This window comes from Tiliqua scincoides, chromosome 8, assembly GCF_035046505.1.
Source record: "Tiliqua scincoides isolate rTilSci1 chromosome 8, rTilSci1.hap2, whole genome shotgun sequence".
Classification (NCBI taxonomy): Eukaryota; Metazoa; Chordata; class Lepidosauria; order Squamata; family Scincidae; genus Tiliqua; species Tiliqua scincoides.
In genome coordinates, this window is record NC_089828.1 from 37,961,896 (window position 1) to 37,988,397 (window position 26,502).

General features: G+C 43.8%; 1 protein-coding gene across 5 annotated transcripts in view; it reads right to left on the reverse strand.

Moving 5' to 3' along the window:
- The window catches only part of PTPRS (protein tyrosine phosphatase receptor type S), a 442,958-nt gene that overhangs the window by 96,932 nt on the left and 319,524 nt on the right, over positions 1–26,502 (reverse strand). For all 5 annotated transcript variants that reach the window (XM_066635289.1, XM_066635292.1, XM_066635290.1 and 2 more), the window contains exons 9-12: positions 26,074–26,204; positions 25,766–25,910; positions 13,048–13,353; positions 4,950–5,143 (exon numbers count right to left, since the gene is read on the reverse strand). In XM_066635289.1, the coding sequence (XP_066491386.1) occupies positions 4,950–5,143; positions 13,048–13,353; positions 25,766–25,910; positions 26,074–26,204 (776 nt within the window). The remainder of the gene's footprint in view (positions 1–4,949; positions 5,144–13,047; positions 13,354–25,765; positions 25,911–26,073; positions 26,205–26,502) is intronic.

Below are 26,502 nucleotides of genomic sequence, written 5' to 3' on the forward strand. Positions count from 1 at the left end.
TTTAACAAGCTACTATGTACATTCTTTTACCAATGATAGTCAATGGGACTTAATCCTAAGTAAGTGTGGGTTGGATTGCAGCCTAGGGTTGCTAAAAAATTCCTGCTTAATGATGTCACTTCCAGTCATGAGATCACTTCCAGTGGATTCTGACAGATTCTCATTCTAAAAAGTGAATTCTACTGCTAAATGTGTGAGAACCACTGATCTAGCAAATCCCAGGGCAAACAAGAAGAAAATACAGGGGGAAGTGAGGTTAGTTGTAGAATGTATGGCCCTACAGGGAGGCCATGCTGAAGCCAAACCACTAGAACTACACCAAGTTGCTGCACTGCAATTTTGATCTCAAATGCTTTTATGATAGAAAAAAGTTTTAGGAGAACAAAAAGCACTCGGAAGAATTCCTACTACACAATAGCTCCACCAACTGCAATAGCTCCACCAACTGCTTTCTAAGTTTTCAGTGCCTCTTGGACAGCTTTCCTGTTGCTCAGCCCTTGACACTCTAACTCAGGGGTCTCCAAACCCCTGCCCGGGGGCCAGATGCGGCCCGCAGAGAGCCTCTATTCGGCCCGCGGCTAGCCTCTGATTCCCTGAGAGCCTCCGGACCAGTTGACCAAACAGAACAAGAGTTGCGCTTGTGTGTGCTTTATTTCCTTGGCTGTGTTGGTGCTTGGAGAAGTCCTGGGCATTTTAGCCCATTCATTCATTCATCTAAGTTCCATCCCTAACGTATTTATTTAAATTTTATATTTAATTTTTTTTTCCGGCCCTCAACACTGCCAGATATTTGATGCGGCCCTTCGGTCGAAAAGTTTAGAGACCCCTGCTCTAACTGACAATCTTGCTTTCACTGCTGAACTGCTCCCCCTACCTTGTTAAGACCAGGGATGGGACAATTAGTATGTTGGGATGTTGTCTGGTTTTTCTACTTCAGGAGAAAAATGTTTCATTGTTTGATAACAATGAACAATTGATAACAATTACTTTTAGGTGTGTCTAAAATATCCAAGGCGCTGCTAACTGGTTAAGAAGCAGTTTTTCAAGTCGGTGCTCCTCTTTTATTTAGCAGGGGGAGAGTAACTGGCCCACCTCACCCCAGCGGTGTCTTCTAGTGGCTGTCTGCTGGTGTTGCATCTTTTTAGATTGTGAGCCCTTTTGGGATAGGGTGGCATTAGTTATTTGATATTTTCTGTAAACTGCTTTGTGAACTTTTTGTTGAAAAGTGGTATATAAATTATGTTAATAATAACATGCATTTGGGGTGAAAAGACATCACCTTCATCACTTTATTATTGGATTCCCTGCCCCATGTTCCATTCTACCTGTCTTCCAATTTAATTAGGAGAATTTCTAAACTTAATTTTGGATCTGGTGCATGTGCAATTTTGCAGTAATTTTCAGTCATACATATTTCCCCTCATCCTAATTACCAATGCACAGTGCATTTGATTAAAAAATCACCACAAAAAAAGACTCTTGGTGCTATCCACCTGACTGTATCCAAATTCTTTTTGATGCAGTTTTTTTAACCAAAGAACATTGGCACATTGGTAAGAATAATGTGGGGGAAAGCTGATCTATTCATATACAGGAGTCTAAACAAAGTTGAGAAACCAAAACTGTATGTTGGCTGACTGTTAACACTCAGGTACCACTCCATTAAAAATTAGGGAATTCAAAATTCAAGAGAGACATCTGAACACAGGTATTTTAATGTATCTTTAAAATACCTAGGTCCCTGTCCTACCGGCTGACATGCGGTTGGTCATAAGGACTGATGTAATATTTTTCTCCACGTATGGGATCTGTTTTCTGACCTAGTGGCACAAGATCACTAGACCACAGTAGTGAATCAAGAATTGTGTCACCACAAACTGCAACAGAATCCACTGTACGCAGTACACAGACGGGAAGGAATCAAATATAGTCCCAGTGTGTTTCATCAAGGGACAAAAAATACAGGTACATAATTAAGAACTGCTTAATGTAAGTCATTTTTGAGGAAAGTTGTGACTCCTTTGGAGTTACTTGTGAGACACTATCAATGTGTAAGCAAGAATATTGTGACACCTGGTGAAGAGTACCTGCTCATTGGAACTGTAGTTTGATTTGTCCTAATTCTAACACAACAGCCCAGAACTGGATAATTTGTTGCAAAAAGAGATTCAGAAGTTAGGGCAGAAATAAGAGATGTGGTTGTAAATAGATTTTGTTTACTCAGCACCGGAATCTCAGAAAAATGGAAGCTGACTGAGGGCCCAATCCTGAACAGTGCACGCTTATTGCCGGCGTGCACTGTTTCAAAAATGCCGTAAGGCATGTTTGCAGGCCCTAGCGCTGGGCGAACACTGGTGGTAGCCCAGCGCTAGCCGGCATTGGGCTACTGCTGGGTGACCACCAAAGCTCTGCTACTCAGCAGTTGCACAGTAAGTGGTGGTGTGGGGGGAGGCGGGCAGAGGGTGGAGGAGGTGTTCCAGGGGGAGGGCAGGGCAGGAAGGAGGCTCACCGCCCTATACTGAGGCCCTTGATTCACCGTACTGACGTTTGGGTTGGCAGTGAATTGAGTAGCCCCATTGTGGGGCTACTCTCTTTACCAGGGGGAAGAGGAGGAAAGTCCCCTTTTCCTGAAGAGACGCCGGCAGCTGTCTGGAGTGTGCAGAATGAGGCAGTAGCCATTTTCAGCACTACTGCAGCCCCGCGGGCCAGGCAGCTCAGGATTGGGCTGTGAGTCAGACCACAGATCCAGCTAAGTTCAGTGTCTTATCTATACCTATTGGCAGCAACTCTCCAGCATTCCAGACAGGAATGTTCCCCCTAGTTACAGACCTGCCCCTTGTTGCGCTGTGAGGTGCAGGTCCACAATGCCGCCCCTCACATCATGCCATCTCCCCACCTGGATACCTACCCAGTGCAACAGAGCGTCACACAGCATTAAAGACGACTTGGAAAGCCTTCTGAGGCTTCCTGCATGGTCTTAAACAGTACTTCTGGGAAACCTCAAAAGTCTTTCCGAGTGGTCCACAATGCTGCACAGTGCTCAGGGCCTTTGCCCCCCTGCCCACCTCCAGGCCCACCACTTCCCCTTCCCTACCTGCCATGGATTGAACCTGGGACCTTCTGCATACAAAGTAGGTGCTCTGCTACTGAGCTACAGTTCCATACTCTAAATAATCTTAAAATGTCAGTCCATACCTCCAAGAGGGACTATCCCACTTGTCAAGAAATTAAACAATGGGGACTAGATCTGGACTTAATTAGTTCATTAAGTCAAGAGTAAGCCTTCCAGGTCCTTTAAATTGACATAGAATTCCAGGAGTTGCTAAGTGAAGCCAACAAAACTTGTTCCCCACTATTCTTACACATTGTGATTAGGACAGGACAAATGGCTGCCTTTTTTGCCTTCCTTAAAAAACCACAAGAGTGCAGGGCATCCTCCTTAACAAGGTGTAATGCCATGCCATCTGCCCTAAAGACTGGGAGACTTAAGGGGGTATGGACAGGGTGTGGAAACTATTGTGCATATGCTCCTGGACTGCTCACTTTACAAGGAGAAACTCCTAGGTTCAATCTGGGCAAACATGGGGGGTTGGTCAGATCAGAAAAGGGTTTGATTTGTTCTTTCCACAGAAGCAGCCAATGTAGTGGAGAGAACAGCAACCTTTTTGTGGGAGATCATTAAGGGTCGGTTAATGAGGAACAACAATGCTGTAATTGGAGTACCTGTGGATTATGTGGATTTTTGTAGTATTTACATCATTATGCCAATAATGGTTTCTTGTTCTTAAAACTTCAGGATAAAATTTTTCCATATACAGTGGTGCCTCGCAAGATGAAATTAATTCGTTCCGCAAGTCATTTCGTATTGCGAAAATTTCATCTTGCGAAGCGCGGTTTCCCATAGGAATGCATTGAAATTTAATTAATGCGTTCCTATGGGCAAAAAAAGTCAGAACAAAGTCAAATTTGGTTTACAAAGTGTTTATTAAGTGCTCTTTAAAGGCATACATACTGTACAGAGGATTTCAAAAATTTCAAGCACAAAACTTCAACTTTTTAATTTTAAAAATTTGTCTTGCGAAGCACGGCATAGAAAAATTCGTCTTGCGAGTCACCAGAAAAAATTGCAAAAACGCTTTCGTCTTGCAAGTTTTTCGGTGTGCGAGGCATTCGTCTTGCGAGGCACCACTGTATACTGTTTTGTTTTATATACATTCCTCTAGAACAGGGGTCTCCAAACCCCGGCCCGGGGGCCTCTATCCGGCCCGTGGCCAGCCTCTTGTACCCTGAAAACCTCTGGCCCACTTGGCCAAACATGACTGGAACTATGCTCTAGTTGCATCTGGAGGGTGTTCAAGGGCCAGAGAAGTTGAATGAGTGATCCCATTCATTCATTTATTCACTCATCTAAGTTCCGTCTCTAATTTATTTAAATAAATTTTATATTTAAATTTTTTTCTGGCCCTCAGCACCATACCAGATATTTGATGCGGCCCTTTGGCCAAAAGGTTTGGAGACCCCTGCCCTAGAACAGCGGTCTTCAATCATGCCCTGCTGCATAACAAGAAAGCTGTCCGGGCGCAGTACTTCCCTTCTGCACTACAGCCTTCTATCTTTCGAGCCGATCTTCACAGAAACACGAGCTGGGCAGCCACTTTCGCTGCCCGTCGCCTCAGCAGCCTCTGTGCCCCAATTTCTGGGCGGAAGTGGCTGCTAGGTGCGAGTTTCTGTGAAGATCGGCTCAAAAGATAGGAGGCTGTGGCATGGAATGGAAAGCGCTTTGCCATGCCCTGACAGCTTTTTCAATATGCCTGTTGGGCCACAGTGTGGAGGATTCTGCTCTAGATAATGATTTACCCTAGATATACATATTTATGTAGTTTTTTCCCATTTGAAATTATTGCTTCTTTAAAATAGAAATACTTTAAAAATAAAGAAGATAGGCTCACCTGAGCATCAGCCAGCATCACATCCTTGATTTGAGGCAAACCCTTGGCCTCTCCATTCTCCATGCATACGTAGTGGACTTGGTAGCCACGTATTTGCCCATGTTGACGGTTCTGGACTGGTGACCGCCAGAACACTTGGATAGCAGTTGAATTTAGAACTTCTACTTCCACTTTGCGAGGTGGGGCACTAGGCACTGAACGGTGGGTGGGGGGAGAAAGGAAAGGCAAGAAAGAGAAACAGAAAAAAATAAAGTGCACTCTGAGATAGGACATGGTTAAGATGGTTTCCCCTAAAATGTCATTTCAGCTGAAGCACCCATTTGTACACCATCTGCAGCCAATTGGTTTTATATAGGGTGGAGACAAGCAACACACAGCACACTGTATCTGCCTAATCCATTGTAGAAACCTGATTTGTTATGATTTGTTTTCACATGTGCAAAAATGATGCTATTTCCTCACCACAATTGTTTTACGGCAGTGTTTCTCAAACTGTGGGTCAGGACCCACTAGGTAGGTCATGAGCCAATTTCATGTGGGCTCCCCATTCATTTCAATATTTTATTTTTAATATATTAGACTTGATGCTACCAAGGTTGCACTTGGAGAAATGTTACAGACCTGTACTTTTAACAAGTTACTATGTATATTCTTTTAACAATGATAGTAAATGAAACTTACTCCTGGATTAAGTGTGGGTAGGATTGCAGCCTAGGATTGTTAAAAATTTTTCTGCTTGATGATGTCATTTCCGGTCATAACATCACTTCTAGTGAGCCCTGACAGATTCTCATTCTAAAAAGTGGGTACTGGTGCTAAATGTGTGAGAACCACTGTTTTATGGCACTGTAGAAAACCCAGTTTATCTGCAGAGGTGAGGTTACCATTGAATAATTATGGTTTGAGGGTCTGAAAGCATATGACCCAGGGGTTGAAAATGAGGAGTTGACACCACTCTGGCCATATAGAAAGGAATGCAGTGGACAGAACTGCATGTATTAGCTTGGGAAAAATATTTTAAATTGCTATGGGCTGGCTAAAATTTGAGGTGGGCCAGATGCAGCTCCTGGGTTGTAGTTTGGAGACTCTTTATATAAGGCCTTAAAGTGGTTGCTAATTAAAAAAAAAAAAAAAAAGGCTTAAGGAGAGTGTTTTACAAACAGTGTTCTGGGACATCATGGGAGATTCCTCTGAAGCTTATTAGGGTTCATCTACCTATGGCCATCTATGTTAAAGAAGGGGTAGAATCCAGTAGAGACTGAAGGTGGATCCAACTCCACCATAGAATTGCTGTTGGTTAAATTACTAGGCTCAAGGAGCAGTGTAATACCGGGGGCATGTTATTGTCCTCTGGACCAAAAACCTGAAGGGGACTTTGAAATGAGGAAACCAAGCAGGGAGGTGTTGAGAAGAGACAGGGTTGTAATCATGGAGGACTTCTATTATCCACATATTGACTGGGTTAATTCATGCTTTGGTCATGAAAGAGACCCGATTTTTTGACTTGCTAAATGACTGTGTCATACAGCAGCTAGTCAGGGAGCCCACCAGAGGACAGGTGACTCTGGATTTAACATTGTGTGGTACTGAGGATTAGGTTAGAGATGTAAATGTTACTGAGCTGTTGGGGAACAGTGACCATGCTGCAATCTGTTTTACCATGCATGCCATGCCAAGCAAATCTGACAAAAAAACCCTTGACTTCCCCTAAATGTGGACACTAGTTAGAAAAAAGTTGAGAGAAGGTAAAAAGCATCAAATCTCTCCAGAGTACATGGAGGCTGTTTAGAGCATGGTAATGGAGTACCAGTAGAAGTGCATACCAGAAAGAAAGAAGGGTCCAACTAAGTTCAGGATGGTGCCTGCATGGCTAACGAGCAAGGTTAGAGAGGCTGTACAGGGCAAGGAAGCTTCCTTCTGTAAACGGAAGTCTTGCCTGAATGAGGAGAATAAAAAGGAACATAAACTGTGGCAAAAGAAATGTAAGAATATACAGGGTGACCCAAAAAAAACAGAACCCACAAATCTTTGAATAAAACTGTTAATTTTAATTTTTCTTATTTTTTCTTTCAGGGTATACAAGTCGACTTTGTGCATGAAATATTGGAACAATAATCTTCCCCAATATGTCTTGGTCAACCAAGGAAAAGTTTCTTGAAATTTACTGGACCTCTGTAGGATTTAATAAAATTTTTATGGGTTCTGTTTTTTTTGGGTCACCCTGTACTACGGGAGGCCAAGAAAGACTTTGAGGAATGCATGGCCAGTAATATTAAGGGGAATAATAAAAGCTTCTTCAAATATGTTAGAAGCAGGAAACCTGAGGGAGGGAAAGGGGAGATAAAAGGTGACTTGGAGATGGCAGAGAAATTCAATGAGTTCCTTGCATCATGGCAGAAGATCTTGGGCAATACTGCTGCCTGAACGGACGTCCTGACTAAAGAACTGTGGGCCCAGTCCTATCCAACTTTCCAGCACCGGTGTTCCTGCTATGCAGCCCCATACCTTGAGGAGGCCTCTGTGACTGCCTCCCACCACAGGATACAGTGCATGTTCCATTGGCATGGCTGCATGGGCACTGGAAAACTAAAAAGGATTGGGTCCCAAGTCACACAGCGGTTCAAAGAGAACACGTTTCAGACCTAATTGACAAATTAAAAATCAATAAGTCACTGGGCCCAAATGGCATCCACCCAAGAGTTATTAAAGAACTGAAAAATGAAGTTGCTGATCTCTTGACTAAAATATGCAACTTGTCCTTAAAACAGCCACAATGCCAGAGGATTGGAGGATAGAAAATGTCACGTCGATGTTTAAAAAAGAAAGGAGAGGGGACCCAGGAAACTATAGGCCGGTCTGCCTAACATTTTATCTTTGATGAGGCATTCGATAGTGGAATGCCTTAAGAAAGATAAAATCTTAAAACGCATAGATGAGCAAGTGTTGCTGAGGGAGAACCAGCATGGTTTGTGTAAGGACAAGTTGTGCCTCACAAACCTTTTAGAAGTCTTTGAAAAGGTCAACAGGCATGTGGATGTGGGGGAACCTGTGGCTATTATATATCTTGATTTTCAGAAGGTGTTTGACACGGTCCCTCACCAAAAGCTGCTGAGAAAACTCTACAGTCAGAGGGCAGGTCCTCTTGTGGATTAGGAACTGGTTGAGGACCAGGAAACAGAGAGTGGGTGTCATTGGCCATTTTTCACAGTGGAGAGTGGTGAAAAGCGGTGTGCCTCAAGGATCTGTCCTGGGACCGGCAATTGTCAACCTATTCACAAATGACCTGGAGACAGCGTTATGCAGCGACGTAGCTAAGTTTGCAGAGGACATCAAATTTTTCTGAGTGGTAAAGACCAGAAGGGATTGTGAAGAGTTCCAGAAGACTCTCTCCAAACTGGGAGAATGGGCAGCAAAATGGCAGATGTGTTTCAATGTAAGTGTAGAGTGATGTACATTGGGGGGGAAATCAAAACTTCACATATAGGCTAAACAGTGATTCTCACACATTTAGCACCAGGACCCACTTTTTAGAATGAGAATCTGTCAGGACTCACTGGAAGTGATGTCATGACTGGAGGTGATATCATCAAGCAAGAAAATTTTAGGCTGCAATCTTACCCAGGATTAAGTTCCATTTACTATCACTGTTAAAAGAATATACATAGTAGCTTGTTAAAAGTACAGGTCTGTAATGCAAATTATCATGGTAGCATCAAGTCTAATATGTTAAAAATAAAATATTGAAACGAATGGGGACCCACCTGAAATTGGCTCGTGACTAACCTTGTGGGTCCTGACCCACAGTTTGAGAAACACTGGACTAATGGGTTCTGAGTTGTCTGTGACAGATCAGGAAAGAGATCTTGGGGTCCTGGTGGACAGTTCAATGAAAGTGTCTACCCAATGTGCGGCAGTGCTGAAGAAGGCTAATTCAACACTTGGGAGCATTAGAAAAGGTATTGAGAATAAAACGGCTAATATTATAATACCAATGTACAAATTAATGGTAAGGCCACACCTGGAGTTTTGCATTCAGTTCTGATTGCCACATCTCAAAAAGGATACAGAAGAAATGGAAAAGGTACAGAAGCGAGAGACCAAAATGATTACTGGGCTGGGGCACCTCCCTTACAAGGAAAGGCTACAGTATTTAGGGCTCTTCAATCTAGAAAAGAGGCACCTTGGGGGGATGTGAGAGGGGGGACATGACTGAGGCATACAAAATTATGCAGGGGATGGATAAAGTGGTTAGGGAGATGTTCTTTTCCCTCTCACACAACACCATAATCAGAGGACATCCACTAAAATTGAGTGGTGGGAGAGTTAGGACAGACAAAAGAAAATATTTATTTACCCAGTGTGTAGTTAGTTTGTGGAACCCTTTGCCAGAGAATGTGGTAATGGCATTTGGCCTGGATGCCTTTAAAAGGGAATTGGACAAATTTCTGGAGGAAAAGTCCATGATAGGTTACAAGCCAGGATGGGTATGTGCAACCTCCTGATTTTAGGCTACCTCAGAAAACCAGATGCAAGGGAGTGCACCAAGATGCAGGTCTAGATGGGCCTTTGGCTGGTCCAGTGGGGCTCTTTATATATTCCTTGAGAAATTTTAGAAACTAAGGGTGCAATCCTAACCCACTTTCCAGCACTGACATGTTCCAAAATTGACATGTTTTTTTAAAATGCTCCTTTTTCTCATTTTCATATAGCCTTTGTGGTGTATGTGCATTGTTTTAGAGCTTCGGTGGCAACTGGATAAATTCGTATAACTTCTTCCAGGTCAGAACATAAGAAGCTACCTTTTATGGGCAGCCCAATCTTATCCTGCACTGGAACAGGCAGGCTGACTGGCCTGTGATGTATCCATTACCAGGCTGGGACTGGCTGTGCTGTAGCACAACCCGGGGCAAGGGGAATCACTTTCCCTTATCCTGTGTTGCGTGGCAGTGGCTAGAATGGGACTATTCCCAACTGCGCCAGCTAAAGAGGTGACAGGCCGAGCCACCCGGTGGAGAGATTAAGATCAAAGTCAGATCCTGGCAGCACCCCCTTCTGGGTCTGCCCACCCCAGAACACCCCCATTCCACCCTCCCTCTGCCCTCCCCTGACCCCCATGCTGGCCTGACATGGCAAGCACAAGCGTCCATGAGCTGGCCTTCCATTTGCCATCTGGCAATTTTGTGACACCCAGAGGTTGGCACAAGAAATTTGCGCCTGTCTAGAGAACTTTTGAATTGCACGCTAAGTCAGCTTTTACCAGCCCATCTGGCACAGTATTATCTATAGCAGAGGTGTCCAAAGTTTATGACAGGAGGGCCACATCATCTCTCTGACACTGTGTCTGGGGCTGGGAGAAAAATAATTAATTTACATTTAAATTTGAATAAATTTACATAAGTTTACATAAATGAATATATTAAAGATGAACTTATATGAATGAATGAAGGTCTTGAAATAGCTCAAGGCCTATATAAGGTCTTACACAAAGCAAGGTTGGCCTTTCCTCTGCTGCTACTCCTGCATCAGAGATGTGAAACAGCAAGCAGTGTTGGAAGCCTTCATCCCACAGTTCACTTGAGAGGTCAAACAGTCACCCTCACAATGAGAGCAGTTGCATTGGGCCAGTGCAGGCTCCAACAAATCTCTAGAGGGTCAGAGGCTCATTGGAGACTGGGGGCTCCCTGAGGGCTGCATTGAGAGGCCTCGAGGGCTGCAAGTGGCCCCAGGGCCGGGTTTCGGGCACCCCTGATCTATAGTGACTGGGAGTAGCTCTCCAGGGTTTCAGACAAAGTCTCTCTCTGTCATATCTGGAGAGGACTTAAACTGAACCCTAGGAGCAGTTAGAAGTTGGGGACATCCATCCTGAGACTGAGCTCTGAAGGAAAAAAAATGCAACTTCAGAAGTGACATTTTTAATGCCTTATAAGGCATTTTATACCTTTGCACTTTTTTTTACCTTCAGGGCTCAGAAGCACATCTGGAGGAGAGGGGAGCGGCACTTTCCTCAGCTCTTGAGGGTGGTGGCCTCCCCAGGGACTGTGGGTACAGGCGTTCACCCATATCTGTGGTTTCAGCTATCTGCAAGGGAGTTCTGGAACAGAACCCCCGTGGATAAGGGAACACACCTGTGTACAACGTTCACCCAGTCATACCCTTGCTTCATCGAGCATTACTTACACCGGCAGTGCCTTTCCAGCTTTTAGACTTTTCCAGCCCTATCCACAGCAGGTCAGATTCCAAATTTGTACTGCTACTAAAGACTGGGACAGTAGCAGCAAGCAGCAGCAAACCTAGTATTTTGTAAACAAGGCAATTGCCCTGGGCGCTGAGACCACGTGCCTTAGGACTGCACGGGAAGCCTCATTGAGGCTACCAACACAGTTGGAAACTGTGCTTCTAGTTTGCCAAAAGCACAGTTTAAGACCATGGGGAAGCCTTAGGAGGCTTCTTGGATTGATCCTGGAACCGTGTGAGGCTCTGTTTTGCTCCAGGTGAGGAGGGGGTGTGGCATCATGGGGAAGTTGTACCTTTGCCCCAGGTGCAAGGCTGGGTGCATTCACGACTGGATAGTAGTGGCGGAGAGAAGGCCAGTAACCCTACCCCCATCACAGTAATGATATATCGCTTGCATGCACTATTTGGAATACAAAGCTGTCATTGGCCCCAACGGGAACACTTCATCACCTTGGAAAATATGCACATAATTTCCACTCCCAATCCAGCAGATTAAAGCCCCTTCTAAAATCTCAAACTGCTGCCCTTCAGCCATCTGGCAACTATTTAATATTAGAAAACAGAGTAAGGGCACAATCCTATCCTGTGCTGGAACAGGGAAACCAAGAGGCTTGCGCTGTATCCAGCTCAGAATAGGCGCCCAAAGTGGCTCAGCCCAAATAGGTGCCCAAAGTGGCTCAGAGGTAAGGAGAAAATTTTCCTTAGTAAGTAAGGAAACTTACTTACTAAGTTAAAAGTAAGACACCCTTGCACCTATGGGTCTCCTCGGACTTGCATCACCTCCTGAGGTGGCGCAAGTCCGAGGAGAGTGGAGCAGCTTGAAGCCGCTCCAAACTCCCCAGGAACGGGGGCTGGGATCTGGCATAACTGCAGGATCCCAGCTCCACCCGCCCACCCCCAGGGCCACCCACCACCTGCCCTGCCAAAACCCCGGAAAGCCTCCCTCCTGCCTCCTCCCCGCCCACCCCAGATTCTTGTGTCAGCCAGGTTTGGCCAACGCAAGACTCAGAGCCTCTGTTGGCACGGAGGCTTATTACAGCCTCCACATGCTGGCATGCCTCCGTGTTCCAGCCTAGCCGACGAGGAGGTGAAAACGTGCATTATGGTACATTTGCAACCCTCCTGGGCTGGCGCAAAGGACTTGCACCAGCCCAAGTGCAGCTCAGGATTGTGCTGTAAGTCAAGTAATGTGTAGTAGCATGTGCTATTAAATAAATATTGTTAGGATGTAGGAATGGAGTACAGGTCCAGCCTTGTTATACACGGATTTTTTATACAAGGACTTGACTCAACACGAATTACCCCTGCAAATGAGAAGGAATGTGCTGATCCCTGGAGAAGGGGAAAATGCACCCCTTTAAAATCAGTTAAAAAAACTGAACAGTCCTTTAACAATAGCCTCCTTAATGAGAGAGAGAAAGGGCAGCTGGCTGACAATCCATCAATCCTTCTCTCTCCTGCGGCCCCTCCCTTCCCCCTGAGCATGTGAAAGAAAGATACTTTGCATTGGTGGGAGGGGCTGAGTGAAGCCTTTCTAAGCACTTTGAGAGAGACTGATTATTGGATTGTCTTAATGACTCTATCTCAACATAAAAAAGGCCAGCAAGGCTGTTTTTAAATCACTTGAGCAAAGAAACTTTGTTTTTTAAATTGATTTGCTATAGTGCATTTTTTGCCATCCACATGAGTGCTAGGAATGGAACCCTCCCGAATAATTAGTCTCCACCTGTATGCCATTAGTGTCATAGGCTTAGGAACACTGCCCCAAAAAGTTCCTTGGCTTTCACCCACCCCACCTCCCTTTTCATCTCTGCATTGCATTAAGTCAAAAGAAAATTAAAAAACAACAGAGGAAATAAATTACCATCTTCATCAGTACGGACGATGATTGGTGAGCTCTCAGGGCCTGGTCCCACCTTCGTGTGTGCCACCACGGTAATGCGGTATTCTGTCCACTTCTCCAGCATTTCCAGAAGGATCTGATTGGTCGTTGGGGGAATGTTGTTCACCTCCCTCGGTTCTGTATCCTCTGAGTCCAGGGCTCGATAGCGAACGCTATATCCATCCAAGACACCATTTTGGCTCTCGGCCGGAGGAGGCCGCCAACTTACCAGAATAGCTGTGGATCTGGTGCTGAGGCATTTTACGTCTTGAGGGGGGGCAGACGGTTCTATGGGAGGGATTGGGTAGTGGCAGGGAAGTTTAGATTGTTGGGGAGAAGGGAAAGGGATGGGAAAGGGGAAGGAGAGGAGGAAGATGGGGAAAACAAATGATGGGAAAGATAAAAGAAAAAAAGAAAAATGATAACAAAAAATCTAAAATAAAACATACAAAAATCTGGTTTAGGAAGATAAAATTTAAAGAAAAAAGAAAATTTGCTCTTTTTAAAACTAAAACAAAACAGCAACAAAAACAAAGCAAGGGGGTATTGCAACACAAATCTTACAAAAAAGACACACTTAGGTAGGGACAGGGCTGGCTGAGGATTTTTCCTTGACGACTGCAGCCACAGAAGACACTTGCAACAGGACTACTGCCTGTTTTTGGAACTGTGACTGCATCAAAGTTATTATGTCAGAAGTGCTCATTTATATAGATTCTGAGGGAAGGGCAAGGAGAGAGGGAAGATTTCCAATTAAGGTTTGAAGGAGAAACAGTTTCCTCCAGGAAAATCTATGTAGTTGACCAACCCTGACATAATCACCCTTAAAGTTTTTTAGTTACATAGCGGTGCAGGTTACATAGCAAGCAGGACCAAGGGAAAAACCTACCACCCTCTCTATACAGATTGTGCACTTCCTGCAAGTCTGCATATACACTGTGCTTACCCTAAGAAGATCAGTAAGCAGGGAGGGATCCAGTTTTCTCCTATGACTGAAATCATTCCTAGCCAGGATGAACTGCAACAGAAATGCTCCAGAAATGCTAGAAAAGCCTTCAGGTCTGCAGGTCTATTCATGACTGAGATCCAAACATGTTCTGGCCATTATTAAGAGATGGGCTTAAAACAGAAAGTGTCTCCCCCCCCCCCAAAAAAAAACAAACCTGTAACTCTTTGCAAGCCTATAAAGGACTGAAACCTGCTTGCGCAAATGTTTGATCCTTGTGCAAACATTGTTGTAGAGGCACAGTTACAAAGCAACAGTGTTTTAAAAAACATGGTAAGTCAGTTCAGTAGAATAGAGGGAGAGGGGCTAGTCTTGAGGCCAAAAATGAAAGCAAAGCCATCCACTGACATGTTTCTATGCAGGATCTCTGATCTGAGGCTTGGGTTGTTAATTTCAATTAACCACTTATTTTTAAACCTGTTATGTCTCTAGAAAGAGTCTTTTTGTTCTATGCCTTTACTGTGAACTGTTGCTTCAAAAAGGATAATACCCATCCTATTGTTCTTCCTTCTATTCAACTAACATGAAAAAATTAAATTGTACCATCCCCGCCATTTTCCAGACAACAGGTAAAATAGAAACAAATACTTATAATGGCCAAGCAGTGGAAAGGGTAAAACCCCAACAGGAAAAAGGAACAAGAAAAAGAGTGCCTCCAAATGGTTTTACTTTTCTAAAATCTCATTTTGAAAAGTCAGTTATTTAAATGAATATTGAGAGCTAAGCATTTGATCTGGTTTATTAATAGACTAGGACTGCATTTTATGTAACTAACTTCTCAGTAAGTCCCACTGAACTTGGTGGGAATTACTGCAGAGTTAAACAGAGCCATGACTGACCTTAAGTTCTGGGACTGTTCTTATGTTCTACCTGCCTTCTCCCAATTATTACTAAGAATATTTATATATTGCTTTTCAACAAAAAAAAGTTCACAAAATGTTTTACACAGCAAAATAATAACTGAGTTTAAGAATCAGTAACTAGGTATACAATGGCCATCACAGAAAATTTGCCTCCCTACCACCGAGCCAACTCCAGAGGGGAAAAAGGCGGTTCTTTGTTGCAGTGGGATTTGACCTCAAAGCATCTTCTTCAAGGGAAAAAAAAATGTTATCTGGGGGTCCTTCTATCCCAACCTCTCCTTAAGCCTATGAAGTTGTTCAGACATTATGCCTTTTTATTAAAATGTGACTTTCTGGAGCATTAGCTTAAAACCAACTGGTTACAGCCCATCAGCTCTCCCAAGATTTATGTTCTTCAAATACTCGGCCAGCCCCTCAAAATAAAGAGTTGATCAAACCAAACTGACAAGCTTAAAGGCAAACAAAACTAAGAGCAAAACCAAGCCACTGCATTTAAAAACAAACTTGTATAAATGTGTGTGAATGCGTACGCACATGGATGTGCCTCACACACACACAAGGGGGAAATAATAAACAATCTGTCAAGTAGCACGTAAGCATAAAGCAAATTCTTCCAGAGTCTCGCAGTCTGTTTTACCTACCTTCCATAACCGTTAACATAAGACTTTCTTACGAGTGTGCTAGGGTTACTCAGCTCTGCAGAGGCCAGGCCAAGCTCATGGTGGGTTTCTAGGCATCTTTCCAATACACTGGCTGTTTTCATATGAGGGACCCCCCTTTTCTCTCTCCTATGCTTTAGTGGGTTTTCCCAGCCCTGCCTAGAAAGGCTGCCAAGGACTTAAATTGGGACACTGCACATGCAAGTCAGGTGTTCTACTTCTGAGCCAAGGCCCATCCCTCCATAATTAAAAAATAATTTAAATGGAATTTCTTCACATTGCAGCCTGCTCTGGAGACTCCAAAAAGCAGTGAATAACAAATCTGATAAATAAGGGCCAAAATAGATCCTGATGTATTATTATTAATAATATTTGCTGGAAAGGAATCACAGAATGTTGCTTGACTGAAGATACAGTAGACACAAAGGTCTGCTTAATTCTCCCACAGGTGAAATGAATCAAGGTACCTGCAAACCTGCCCTTGTATCTCTTCCCCTGTAGGTGTAAAAGCAGCTTGGATGGGTGGAACACAGTTTTTAAGCCCAACAAGAAGAGAGAGCGTTAAGCACAAACACCCCCACCACCATTCACAACTGCAGCTTTTAAGAGGCTCTTCAGTTAAAATCAATGTCAGGAAACTGTTCACACATATTCTGTGCAATATTTAGCAGAGCACATAGTACATCACTTTCTAATCAACTGGGGGGAAAAGAGGTGGGACTAATACAAGTTCCTGAGTTGCTAAATCAATCCAAATTGAACATCTAAAAAATTTTAATCTGGTTTCTTTGCCAAATGAATGGGCCTAAAGAAATAAAATCTGCAACCTTGTCTTTAAACTTCAAGTCTCCATCCCATTCTTTTTCCTTAGATTGTAAACTTCTGGGCAGGATCTTGTCATAGTTAACATTTGTACAGAGTCTCAGCTCAAAATACCTGGCTTAAACAACAAAATAATACAATACTGAGTCAGAGGCAATGTGGTAATGCTGGAGTCTCAAGCCGGATGCATGTGACTGACTAGGCCTCAGTTGCCTCATTTTGGTTCCTCGCAGCATCCGTTCTGACAGGATTGTTCTCTCCTCAGTCCAAGACTATCACAACACTTTTCATTTTCTCCTCAGCCTCCTCTTCTGGTCACTTCCCTGCGATGCCCTTCCTGAGGACACAAATTCAGCCAGGGAACATCACGGCTGCATCAATTCATTATTTTATATATTGGTGCACAGGTGTGTTATTATTAAAATGTACAGGTCACCAAAGTAGCTGACATACTTTAAAAGACAATTTTAAAGATAAAAGAATAAACTTGTCAAAATTTAAAAAAATGAAACCACCTAAAAACAGGCAGTGACATTAGCATTTATCTCAGCAACATATGGTTCATGGGTCTGATTTTTGTTTTGTTTTTTGTTTTAAATCTATCCATTCACCAATGAAATTATTTAGGCAAATTTAGATTTGATTTCACTATTTGTTATTTGAGTATGCTTGATTTACAGACAGTATTTGCCATTTTGACAGCAGTAAATTGGTCTCCAGGGTTAAGAGGATTGTCACCAAGCAAACATATTCTGAAATTATACTTTCTCACGCATACACCTTTAAAAACCAGTTCTGCCTTTCTCTCTGCTTTGTGGGCTTCCCAGATGCAGCTGGTGGGCCACTATGGGAATGAGGATGCTAGTCTAAGATAGGCCTGTGATCTGATCTAGCTGGCCTTTTTGAAAGTTCTTAGTTTCAATTTTAAAACAGATATTTCCATTTTTATGGCCACTTCTCTGACTTTTGTTTCAAATGTCATTTGAAGCCTTATTGCACATTAAGGTAGTCAACCTGTGTCTGGAGCGCACCACTTCACAGTGGAAGGATGTATGTGTGGTATGAATGAACACAGAAGGATTGAAAACTCCCTCTGTATTGAAAACCAGCATGTTAGGGGATGGATTCTTGAGCAGCTCTGTCCTCAAAATGCTTGCTTCCTATGTACAGGGATTTTTAATTGTATATGGAACATTTCAATTATGTGAACCCCCCCCCCCCAGTGGTACAGCCCAGGCCAATCACCATTTCAACCAGGGGCCTGGTATAAGCTGCTCTGTAAATTTTATATTTCGAAGTGGTGCAAAAATAAATCAAAGAAATCAAATACTGGAATGTATCCAAAGAAGGTAGTCATGGCTAGGTCTCATTGAAATTAAAACACTGAAGCTAGCCACAACATTTGGTTTTTTTTTGGGCCTAACCCAAAATATTGTAATCTAAGCAGAAAGAGGCCTAAAATCTCTTAGTAGCAATAGTGGGAAGGAGGAGCTGTCTAGTTTTTTTGTGTGGTAAGAGGACTCCAGTTGGGAAGCCGGAAAGAGACAGTTGCCTTTTCCTTTTCTAAATACCCAACGCATTCCCCTTCTTAATGGATGACGACATCTAAACTGACTTCTCTCCTCAGGTACCCAATTGAAGTCGGGGAACTTCAAGAAACCCACTGCAGAGACAGACCTGGCCTCATCTACCCTGAGCCTAAAAGCCACATCAGAAACTCAGTACTTTAAAAAAAAAAAAGGCAAGAAATAAAATGGAAAATATCAGCCCCAGTAAAAGAAAAGCAAAAACAAACAAAAAAACCAAACACACACAGCAGAGTGAAGAGCTCCATCAGGTAACTTGAGCTTCTGTGTTTTCCACTGCCATCTGCTAATGTTGCTTGGGAAGACTGTTTGCTCACTCACCCTTCTAAAACTCCAACCTGAGGGGCCTGTTGCTGTACCCCTTCTTTTCCCAGGAGGATGGGGTAAAAGAAAACATGGAGAGGGGAGGTGGGCAGGAGTGGGAGGACGGAAGAGTTCTGTTGCACTCTCTCTGGCTAAGCAAAGGGGGAAATCATAGGGGGAAAAAAAACACAGCTAATACTTTTCTGGACCATACCATCTGCAAGAGGATGGCAGCCCAATGAAGACCCTACAGACAAGAGACTCTTCGAGGGATTTCATGGGGTTTCCTTCACAATCCAGCCCAACCTGTGTGAATTCAGCTAGGAGTGCGTGCATGTGCACTTATGCATGTATAAGGGAGATAACAATTGATGTGTTGAGGATCATGAAGTTAAATCCCTTGAACAAGCTGGAAGCCTTTTTAATCTTACCCCTGGCCCTCACCTATGCTGGATTCACACATAGCATCTGACAATGTCCCTTTCCCATGGGGTTTTGGGAGCTGCTGGGAGAAGTGAAGTGTGCTGAAGAAGTGTGGGGCATGCGGACAAGGTGACAGGTTGGACTGTATTTGTGAATCTGCTTGAGACCAGTCAGTACTCACCTTTAGCAAGCTTTGAAAGTTGACTGTCCAAGCCTCAAGAATGGCCCCTTACTGAGCTTTTGCACCAATGCAATGTGCATGTTTTTAACCCTTTAGGTACCATAGACATTGGATGTGTCTAATTTGAGGTCACTGGCTATTAAACAAACAAATGAAACCAAACACAAAAGACACAATCCTACAACTCATGTAGCTAGGTAGTAAATTTTGTTGTTGCTTTAAAAATGGTACTTGACAGAGTTGGATGCTCAATTTAGAATGGGGTTATTTTTCATTCATTCATTCATTCATTCATTCATTCATTCATTGTTTTGGGCGAGTCTTCTTCACTCATTTCCAGGCAAATCTATTTAAGACACATTTGTCCCCACACTTGTGAAACTTTTCTGAATTTTGAAAAGAAAGCAATTTTTTAAACCTAGCAACAACAGATCTTCAAGTCTGTTGCTATACTGCTAGGTTATTAACGGCAAGTCATCCTCAAAAATATCTATTACCGCTCCCATTTTAATTTTATTATTTTTGTCCAGACATCCAATCTACTGTCTATGGTACTTGAAGAGTTAAAGTCAGACTACTTTCAAGTCAAAAAAGAATACTTTACCTTTAGTTTAATGGATTTTTTAATAAAAACAAAACTTGGGTTATGATGCTCAGGAGCGCCACCCTTGACAGAGTAGCAGAAAGTGCTGTGAAGGGTGCTGCATGCAGGGAGGAAAAAGAAGTGCTAGTTAACCATGCACATCTGCACGAGAAAGCTGAGACAAAAGGAAACATGGGGAATGTTGTATGCAGGTTGGGGAAAGAGTATAGAAGAGGGGTGGAAGCATGAAACCATAGAGAAAAAAAATGGTATATCTGCATAGAAGACTTTCCTTGCTTCTAAATCATGAGCGCCTAGGAGGGGTCTCCTCACAGTACGACAGGATACAAGACAGTTCTGTGCCAACAGGGAACTTTGGTCTAGTCAACTCAGCACTGTCATCTTTGTTCAGGTGGATGATTGACTATTCTGATATCATATTCTAGAAGTGAATACAGTGGGTTCCTCAACCACAGTGTGAATCCAGATATATGAGTCTGCCTTCTACTATGTCAGACCATTAGTCCATCCAGCATAGTACCATCTACAGTAGGGTTTCCCAAACTGTGGGTTGCAACCCAATTGTTGGTGGGTCATGAAACGGAAACTGATAAGCTGATAGCTGACAAGGAAAATGTAATGAGCCTTATGGAAAGTGAAACTAAACTGCATGTGTGCATTTACTTATGAGTAGGCAAACACATCTTGCCTCTCAATGAAGGCCAGGTGAAGGGGAATGCAAGGCCACCAGAATGGTCCTGATCTGATGTATGCAGAGCTTAACAAATGCTCATAAGGTGGTATGCTCAACATAGTAAAGAGGATAAAAACTTGAGCGGCTGGTAAAGTGAAACTTATTTTTTAGTCTTGTAAAGCTAGGTGGGTCTCAAAAGAGTTTCGTTTTTAAAACTGAATGCAGGTGCTAAAATGTTTGGGAACCACTGGTCTACACTGACCATCAGGAAAGTTTCAGATAGAGCTCTTTCCCAGCTCTACACTTGGATATACCATAAGAACAGCCCTGCTGGATCAGGCCATAGGCCCATCTAGTCCAGCTTCTTGTATTTCACAGTGGCCCACCAAAACTTGGACCTTCTGTGTGCAACACTAAGCTACAGTTTCTCCCCATCTCTCATCCTGTCTCATCCCAAAAGCTGGATCACTCTCTGGATTAGTGAGTCATCCTTTAGTGTTGCCTTTCTCCTTATGTGTCAGGTGGGCTAACCTTTTTTTTAAAAGCCATATGTGTGTTTATGTCTATATGCACCTATCCTTCACCTTATCAAAAACATTAAATAAACTAAAGGAAGAAACCTGCAGTGGGGATTGACAATGTTATAATAGCTAGCCAATAGGGTCCCATCACAGTAGTAATGGGATCCGCATCATAGGAATCTGCTTATCCTGAACTTAGCTGAAAAACTACAGAATCCACATTATTTCATGATTTTAAAAAAAGTGCATTTTGGGAGTAGCAAAAGTCCCTTCAAATTACTTCTGATTCTCTTAGAAGTGTAACTTCTATGTCCATCCTCACATGTTCCTTGAGTGTGCTGAAAAAGAGACTGATCTCTGAAGAACACCTGATGCAGATATGCAGAGAGAGGAGGGAGAGAGGGAGGGAGGAGAAAAATACTGCTATAGACTGAAAAAGGAGTGGTTTCCCTAGTCAAAGCGCTCATGCATTCCAACAGGCATGCTAGTAAATGGACACAGAGAAAGAAAGAAAACTCGCCATAGCGTAGGTGGGTGGGGGGAGCTGAATGGAGCAGGGGCTGCATAGGAAAAGAAAAAGAGAGACAAAAAGTCTGCCCGGAACTAGGAGGTCGGAGCACTGAAGAATGTCGCCAGGATCAGGGAAGAATTGAACTTGTTCCTCCAGCAGCCAGCCAGGAAAAAAATAAATAAGTTTTTTTCACCACATTACAAGACCGCTGTACAAAGTCCCTTCCCCAAGTTCTCCAATCAGGAAGCAAATCTCCCTGAACTGATTAACACGAGAGAGAGAGAGAGAGAGAGAGAGAGAGAGAGTTGGCAACCTTCCAACCCCCTCCAGAACCTAGATGTAAAAAAACAAAAAAACAAAAACAAAAACAGAAATGAGGAGAGGGGTGGAATTGCACTCCTTTACAGGGCACATGCAGACAAACTGGAACAGGCCCATACCAACCACAATCCTCTTCCCACCTCCCATACTTGAAATAACTTTTCAAAGAAGTTTCTTCCAGTGTTGGGAAGAACCCTCTCCTTTAAGAAGCTAAGACCAGAAAAAGAGAGAGAGAGAGAGAGAGAGAGAGAGAGAGAGAGGGTTTAGCATTTGTCCACCCCCTCTTCCACAGATGTGCCTTGAGTAATAAAAAAAAATAGGAAAAAACCCCCAAAACATAGACTAAGTTCTGGTCATCTCCAACACCCTACATTTCCCCTGTTATCAACAAGCTGAGCAATCAGCATATCCACAAAAGAATAGTTTTTTTCTGTTATTTAGAAATTTAAAAAAATACATTTAACAACAACGACAACCACCACCAGCTATACAATTGTTCAAAATCTCTAAATAAACCAGGGGAGTCTGGATGAGATATTTTGATTGAACATAGACCTCACAAAAGCCAATGTTGTTGGATGGCACTTATAACTATGGAGGATGCAAAATGGATCTTGAGAGTCAACAAAGTTTTGCAAGAAACAACACTCTTGAACTTAGACTCTCCAAGTGAGACATTTTCAACTTCTACAGCAGCCTATTAGGATGCGTGCCTACACTGAAAATCTGTATAAGATAGTTGCCAATTTTCCACCATGACCATGAAACATAACCCAGGAGGGGCCCAAGCAGGCAGAAGAAGAGGCCCAGGGGTAAGAAGTAGGTTTAGCTTCCACCCTAGCAGGTCACCCCTTTACTTTCTTCTATATATTTGGGTAATAATAGCCATTCAATGGTAGGAATTCACTCCTTATAAGGACCAGCAAATGTAACACTTGGAAACCATTAAAGGGCAACTGACCAATTAGCCAATTGACAGGAATCCATAGGGTCTTAAACTCTCAGATATCCAAGTATTGCCTTCTTCATATACCCCAACTCTCATTACAGTGGGCATTTTGCGAAGATGAGTCAAGGTAAAGATGAACAGACTAGACTTTTAGTGTCTTCCATTTGGTTGCAGGGGACAAATTCAGCAGCATACAACCTAGTTCTCAGTTGAAATGGTACGAAACCTACATTTTCCCCAGATGAAGAATCCTTGGGGCACACACAATGTTCAGCCAAAGTCCAAGGATACCCTTGAGTGCACTAATACTATTTGCCATTAAACAATTAAATAGCTACCTTTCGTGTATGATAATGGGGAAAGTGAAGCACTGTGCAATGTTATTGTCCTCACTGCAACTTTCCACCACTCCTGACACTGGGTATTCAAACCACTACTAACAAGACTTGCAGGAGATGCAGTGTGCTGTGGTACAGAGCACAGAGTAGTGCACTCCCCCCCTTCCAGGAGTTCCCCACAAAATCTTCTCCCTCCTCATATGCCATCCATTCAAATGATGTGCAGTTCCCAGGTTTTCAAAATTTTCTAACCCCAGGAAACCTTATCTGCATGAGCTTCCTGATGAAATATCTGTCTTAATATCTGTCAAAGACATACTGTGCTTTGCAGAGGATTATGTTGTAGGTTACTGCAGTCCTAGTGTACATTGGCCCTCTTGTGCATGCCATTGGGAAGGGGCATATGCAAGCACCCCAGGTTAAGTAATATTTGATATGACTGAAGTAATAATTAGTTTGGCCCCAAGTCTGTAGAGTAGCTATGCCGTCACGCAAGACACACTTAGGGCGCAAGCCAAACCTGAGCTGGAGTAGGCAAGTTTGTTCCAACACAGGTTCGTTGGCTGCAGCGGCTCAGCCAGAGGCAAGGGGAAGCTCTTCACTTTACCCCTGGGTAAGGGCTGCGCCCCAATGGGTCTCCTCAGACCTGCACTATCTCTGGAGGTGGCACAAGTCCGAGGAGAGCAGAGCGGCTTGAAGTCGCTCCGTTCTCCCCGGGGACAGGGGTTAGGATCCGGCATAACCGCCGGGTCCCAGCCCCACCCCCAGCTCCCCATGTGCCTACCCCCAGGGCCGCCCTCCGCCTGCCCAGAAATGCCTCCCTCCTGCCTCCTCCACACCTACCATCACCACTTGTGTCGGCGCAGGTATGCAGGCACAAGAGGCGGGGAGGAAGCCGCCGTGGAGGCTTCTGCTGGCCTCCGTATGTTGGTGCATCTAGATGCGCTGATGCAGCTTCCTCCCACAGAGGCACAAACGTGCTTTACAGCACGTTTGCCACCCTTCTGGGGCTCCTATGCCGGCATAAATGCCAGTAAGGATTGCTCCCTTAGGGTACAATCCTAACCAACTTTCCAGCACTGACCTAGCTGCAATGCAGCCCCAAGGTAAGGTAACAAATGTGTCCTTATCTTGAGGAGGCTTCCTTACTGCATCCCCTCCGCAGAATGCAGTGCACAGCTATTTCAGTGCTGGAAAGTTGGTTAGGATTAGTTTCACATCCTAACTGGACCAACTCCAGGTTTCAAGGGGCTCTTGGCAACTCCTCTCCATGGGCTCCTTTTTACATGTGTAAGCCCTAAGAGCCAGAGAGTCAGTTCACCACCACCACACAGACTTTGGAAACATAAGTGCTCTCAGGGATCAGTGGTGGGCCTTGGGCCCTCACAGCAGCTGCCCAGCAATGCCAATTCTGCCCCACTGCAACATAACTGAATTCTTTTTAAAAGCCAGAGAAATTTTGCATCTTCCAGAGATATAAATTGCACCAGAATAACACCACCGGATCTAGATTCACATTGCACAGAAGCCACTACACACAAAAAATGCAAAAAGGGAAGGAGGGAGAATAAACTGAAATAAATGGTCCTCCAGATCCAGAAAATAGGGCCAATAGGATAGAAATGATAAGAAGAGGCAGAACGAGGTGAAGCTACCTAGCTGTGAAGCAGACAACTGCTTCCACTTATTAAGGATTTCCTGGGAGATGGAAAGCACTGTTTTGTTTTCACACATCAGTCACCTTCCTCACCTCCCCCAAACTTCTTTGCTTTTGGCTACTCCAAACTGTGGCTGAGTTCTTTACAGTAAGGATGAGTGGAGACGGAAAAACACAAAGAACAGCCTGCCACAGCCAATCATGCGGTTGGAACAAAAAGAAAAAAAGAAAGAAAGGAGTGGGGGGACCAACAAAAAATCACCTCATTTTTTTTTTTTAAGAAAGCAAAGATTCGTGAAAAGCCCAGGTTGGAATATTGCCAGCCAGGGATTGGAGCCATCCCCAGGGCAACAGTAAAGGAAGACAATCCATTAAACTAAAACCAGCACCAGTTTACACCCTGGTGTTCTCCATGCCCTCAAGCCACTTGTATTTGGAGATCCTGCCTTTCTCTTATGGGGAACAAAACTTGTTTATGAACAATGAATTGCAGGGAAGGAAGGAGGTGATAGGAGCATGGGGAAGAATCTTCCTCAAAAGATGACCATGGTAATTTTTTTTCTAAAAGTTCTTGTCCCTCCAAGTATCACCATGCACAAAATCCACTTTCCCCCATCCCCTTTGCTCTCCGCTATGCCATGAGGTCCATTTGTGCTTCTAAAACAGGACCAAACAATAGGCAGTCTCTCCCACTATGCTCTGCACAGAAAGCTCAATCAGATGACAGTATGGCTTACTAGCACCCCATATCCAGGTAGGTGGGGGACAGCAATAGGAGATACCTCCTCCATTGCTCATAGAGATTGGCTGCCAGCTGAATATGGTCTGTGCTGGTATGGTAATTTAAGACTGGAGGACAAAGAGAATTTGGGATTATGATGATGACTTTCCATGTTTTCAGCATAAGCAATTCCTGAAAAAAAGAGATACTATTTCCCCCAGAAGCTGATGTCCCAGCGTATTGAAGACAAGACTTTGGTCTGTTCACTTAGCTGACAGGGAAGGTTGCTTGGAGACTGGAATGGACCATCTGGCTCCCCACCCAATTTGTCCATAAGAACGTGCAGACTGTGAGAACTGAACAGACTTCAGGAGCATATTTGATCCTCAAATCAAGTGTTAAGTGATAAGTTTCAAGTTAAGACATGCAGCTGCCAACCCTAACCTCCCATTAGCCCCTACAGCCACCACCCTATTACGATCCCATGCCTCAGCACCCAACCTCTGTCTCTGTTTCCTGATTGTGATCCCTTCAGATAATTCTGGGAAGGAGAGACACCTACTAGACTGTAGTGTTCGCTCCCTGACTTCTGGGGTGTGGGCCCCAAGGCCCAAAGTTGAGCGAGCTGCCAGCTGGAAGACATACTCTGTATTGGGTTTCAGGTCTTTCACAGTGAATGAGGTCACTGGGTCAAAGGTCCTTGAAAACTGCAGTTGGGGATGGGGATGGTTCAGAAAGAGAAAGAAAAAGAGCAGAAATGTGAACAGGCATCATTGCCACATTTGCCTACAAGGTGGTCCATACTTGGATCCCATCCACTAAGAACTGGAGATGCATCTTTCAGCTCAGGGCTCTGTATGGGGTGCTCACCTCCATTCCATTCTCATCTCTGTAGAGGAGTTCATATTTCACTATGATTTCCTGGCGGGGAGGACTCCAGGTCAGCAAAATAGTATTTTCGCTCTTGGCTTCTGCTCGGAAGTTCATTGGCTGCCCAGGAACTGATGATGGTGAGAGAAAAAACCCAGAAGATGTCGCAGGTAAGATTAGTGGGAGGGGAAGTGAATTCAACACTCATGTCCTGACAGTATTATACAGAGAGCTTTCCCTCACTTGCATCAGCCAGCAACATAGAATGGGGAAATACACAGCAATGATGTCAGGCTGTATAGCAATTTGTTATCAAACATAATGGAGGAACTTGACAAAGGGCACCTGCCTGCAGCCTCGTATTTCTTTTAATATGGAGGAGCAGCAATTCCTAAAGCAGAACCAGACATCAGAAATTTGTCTGAAATC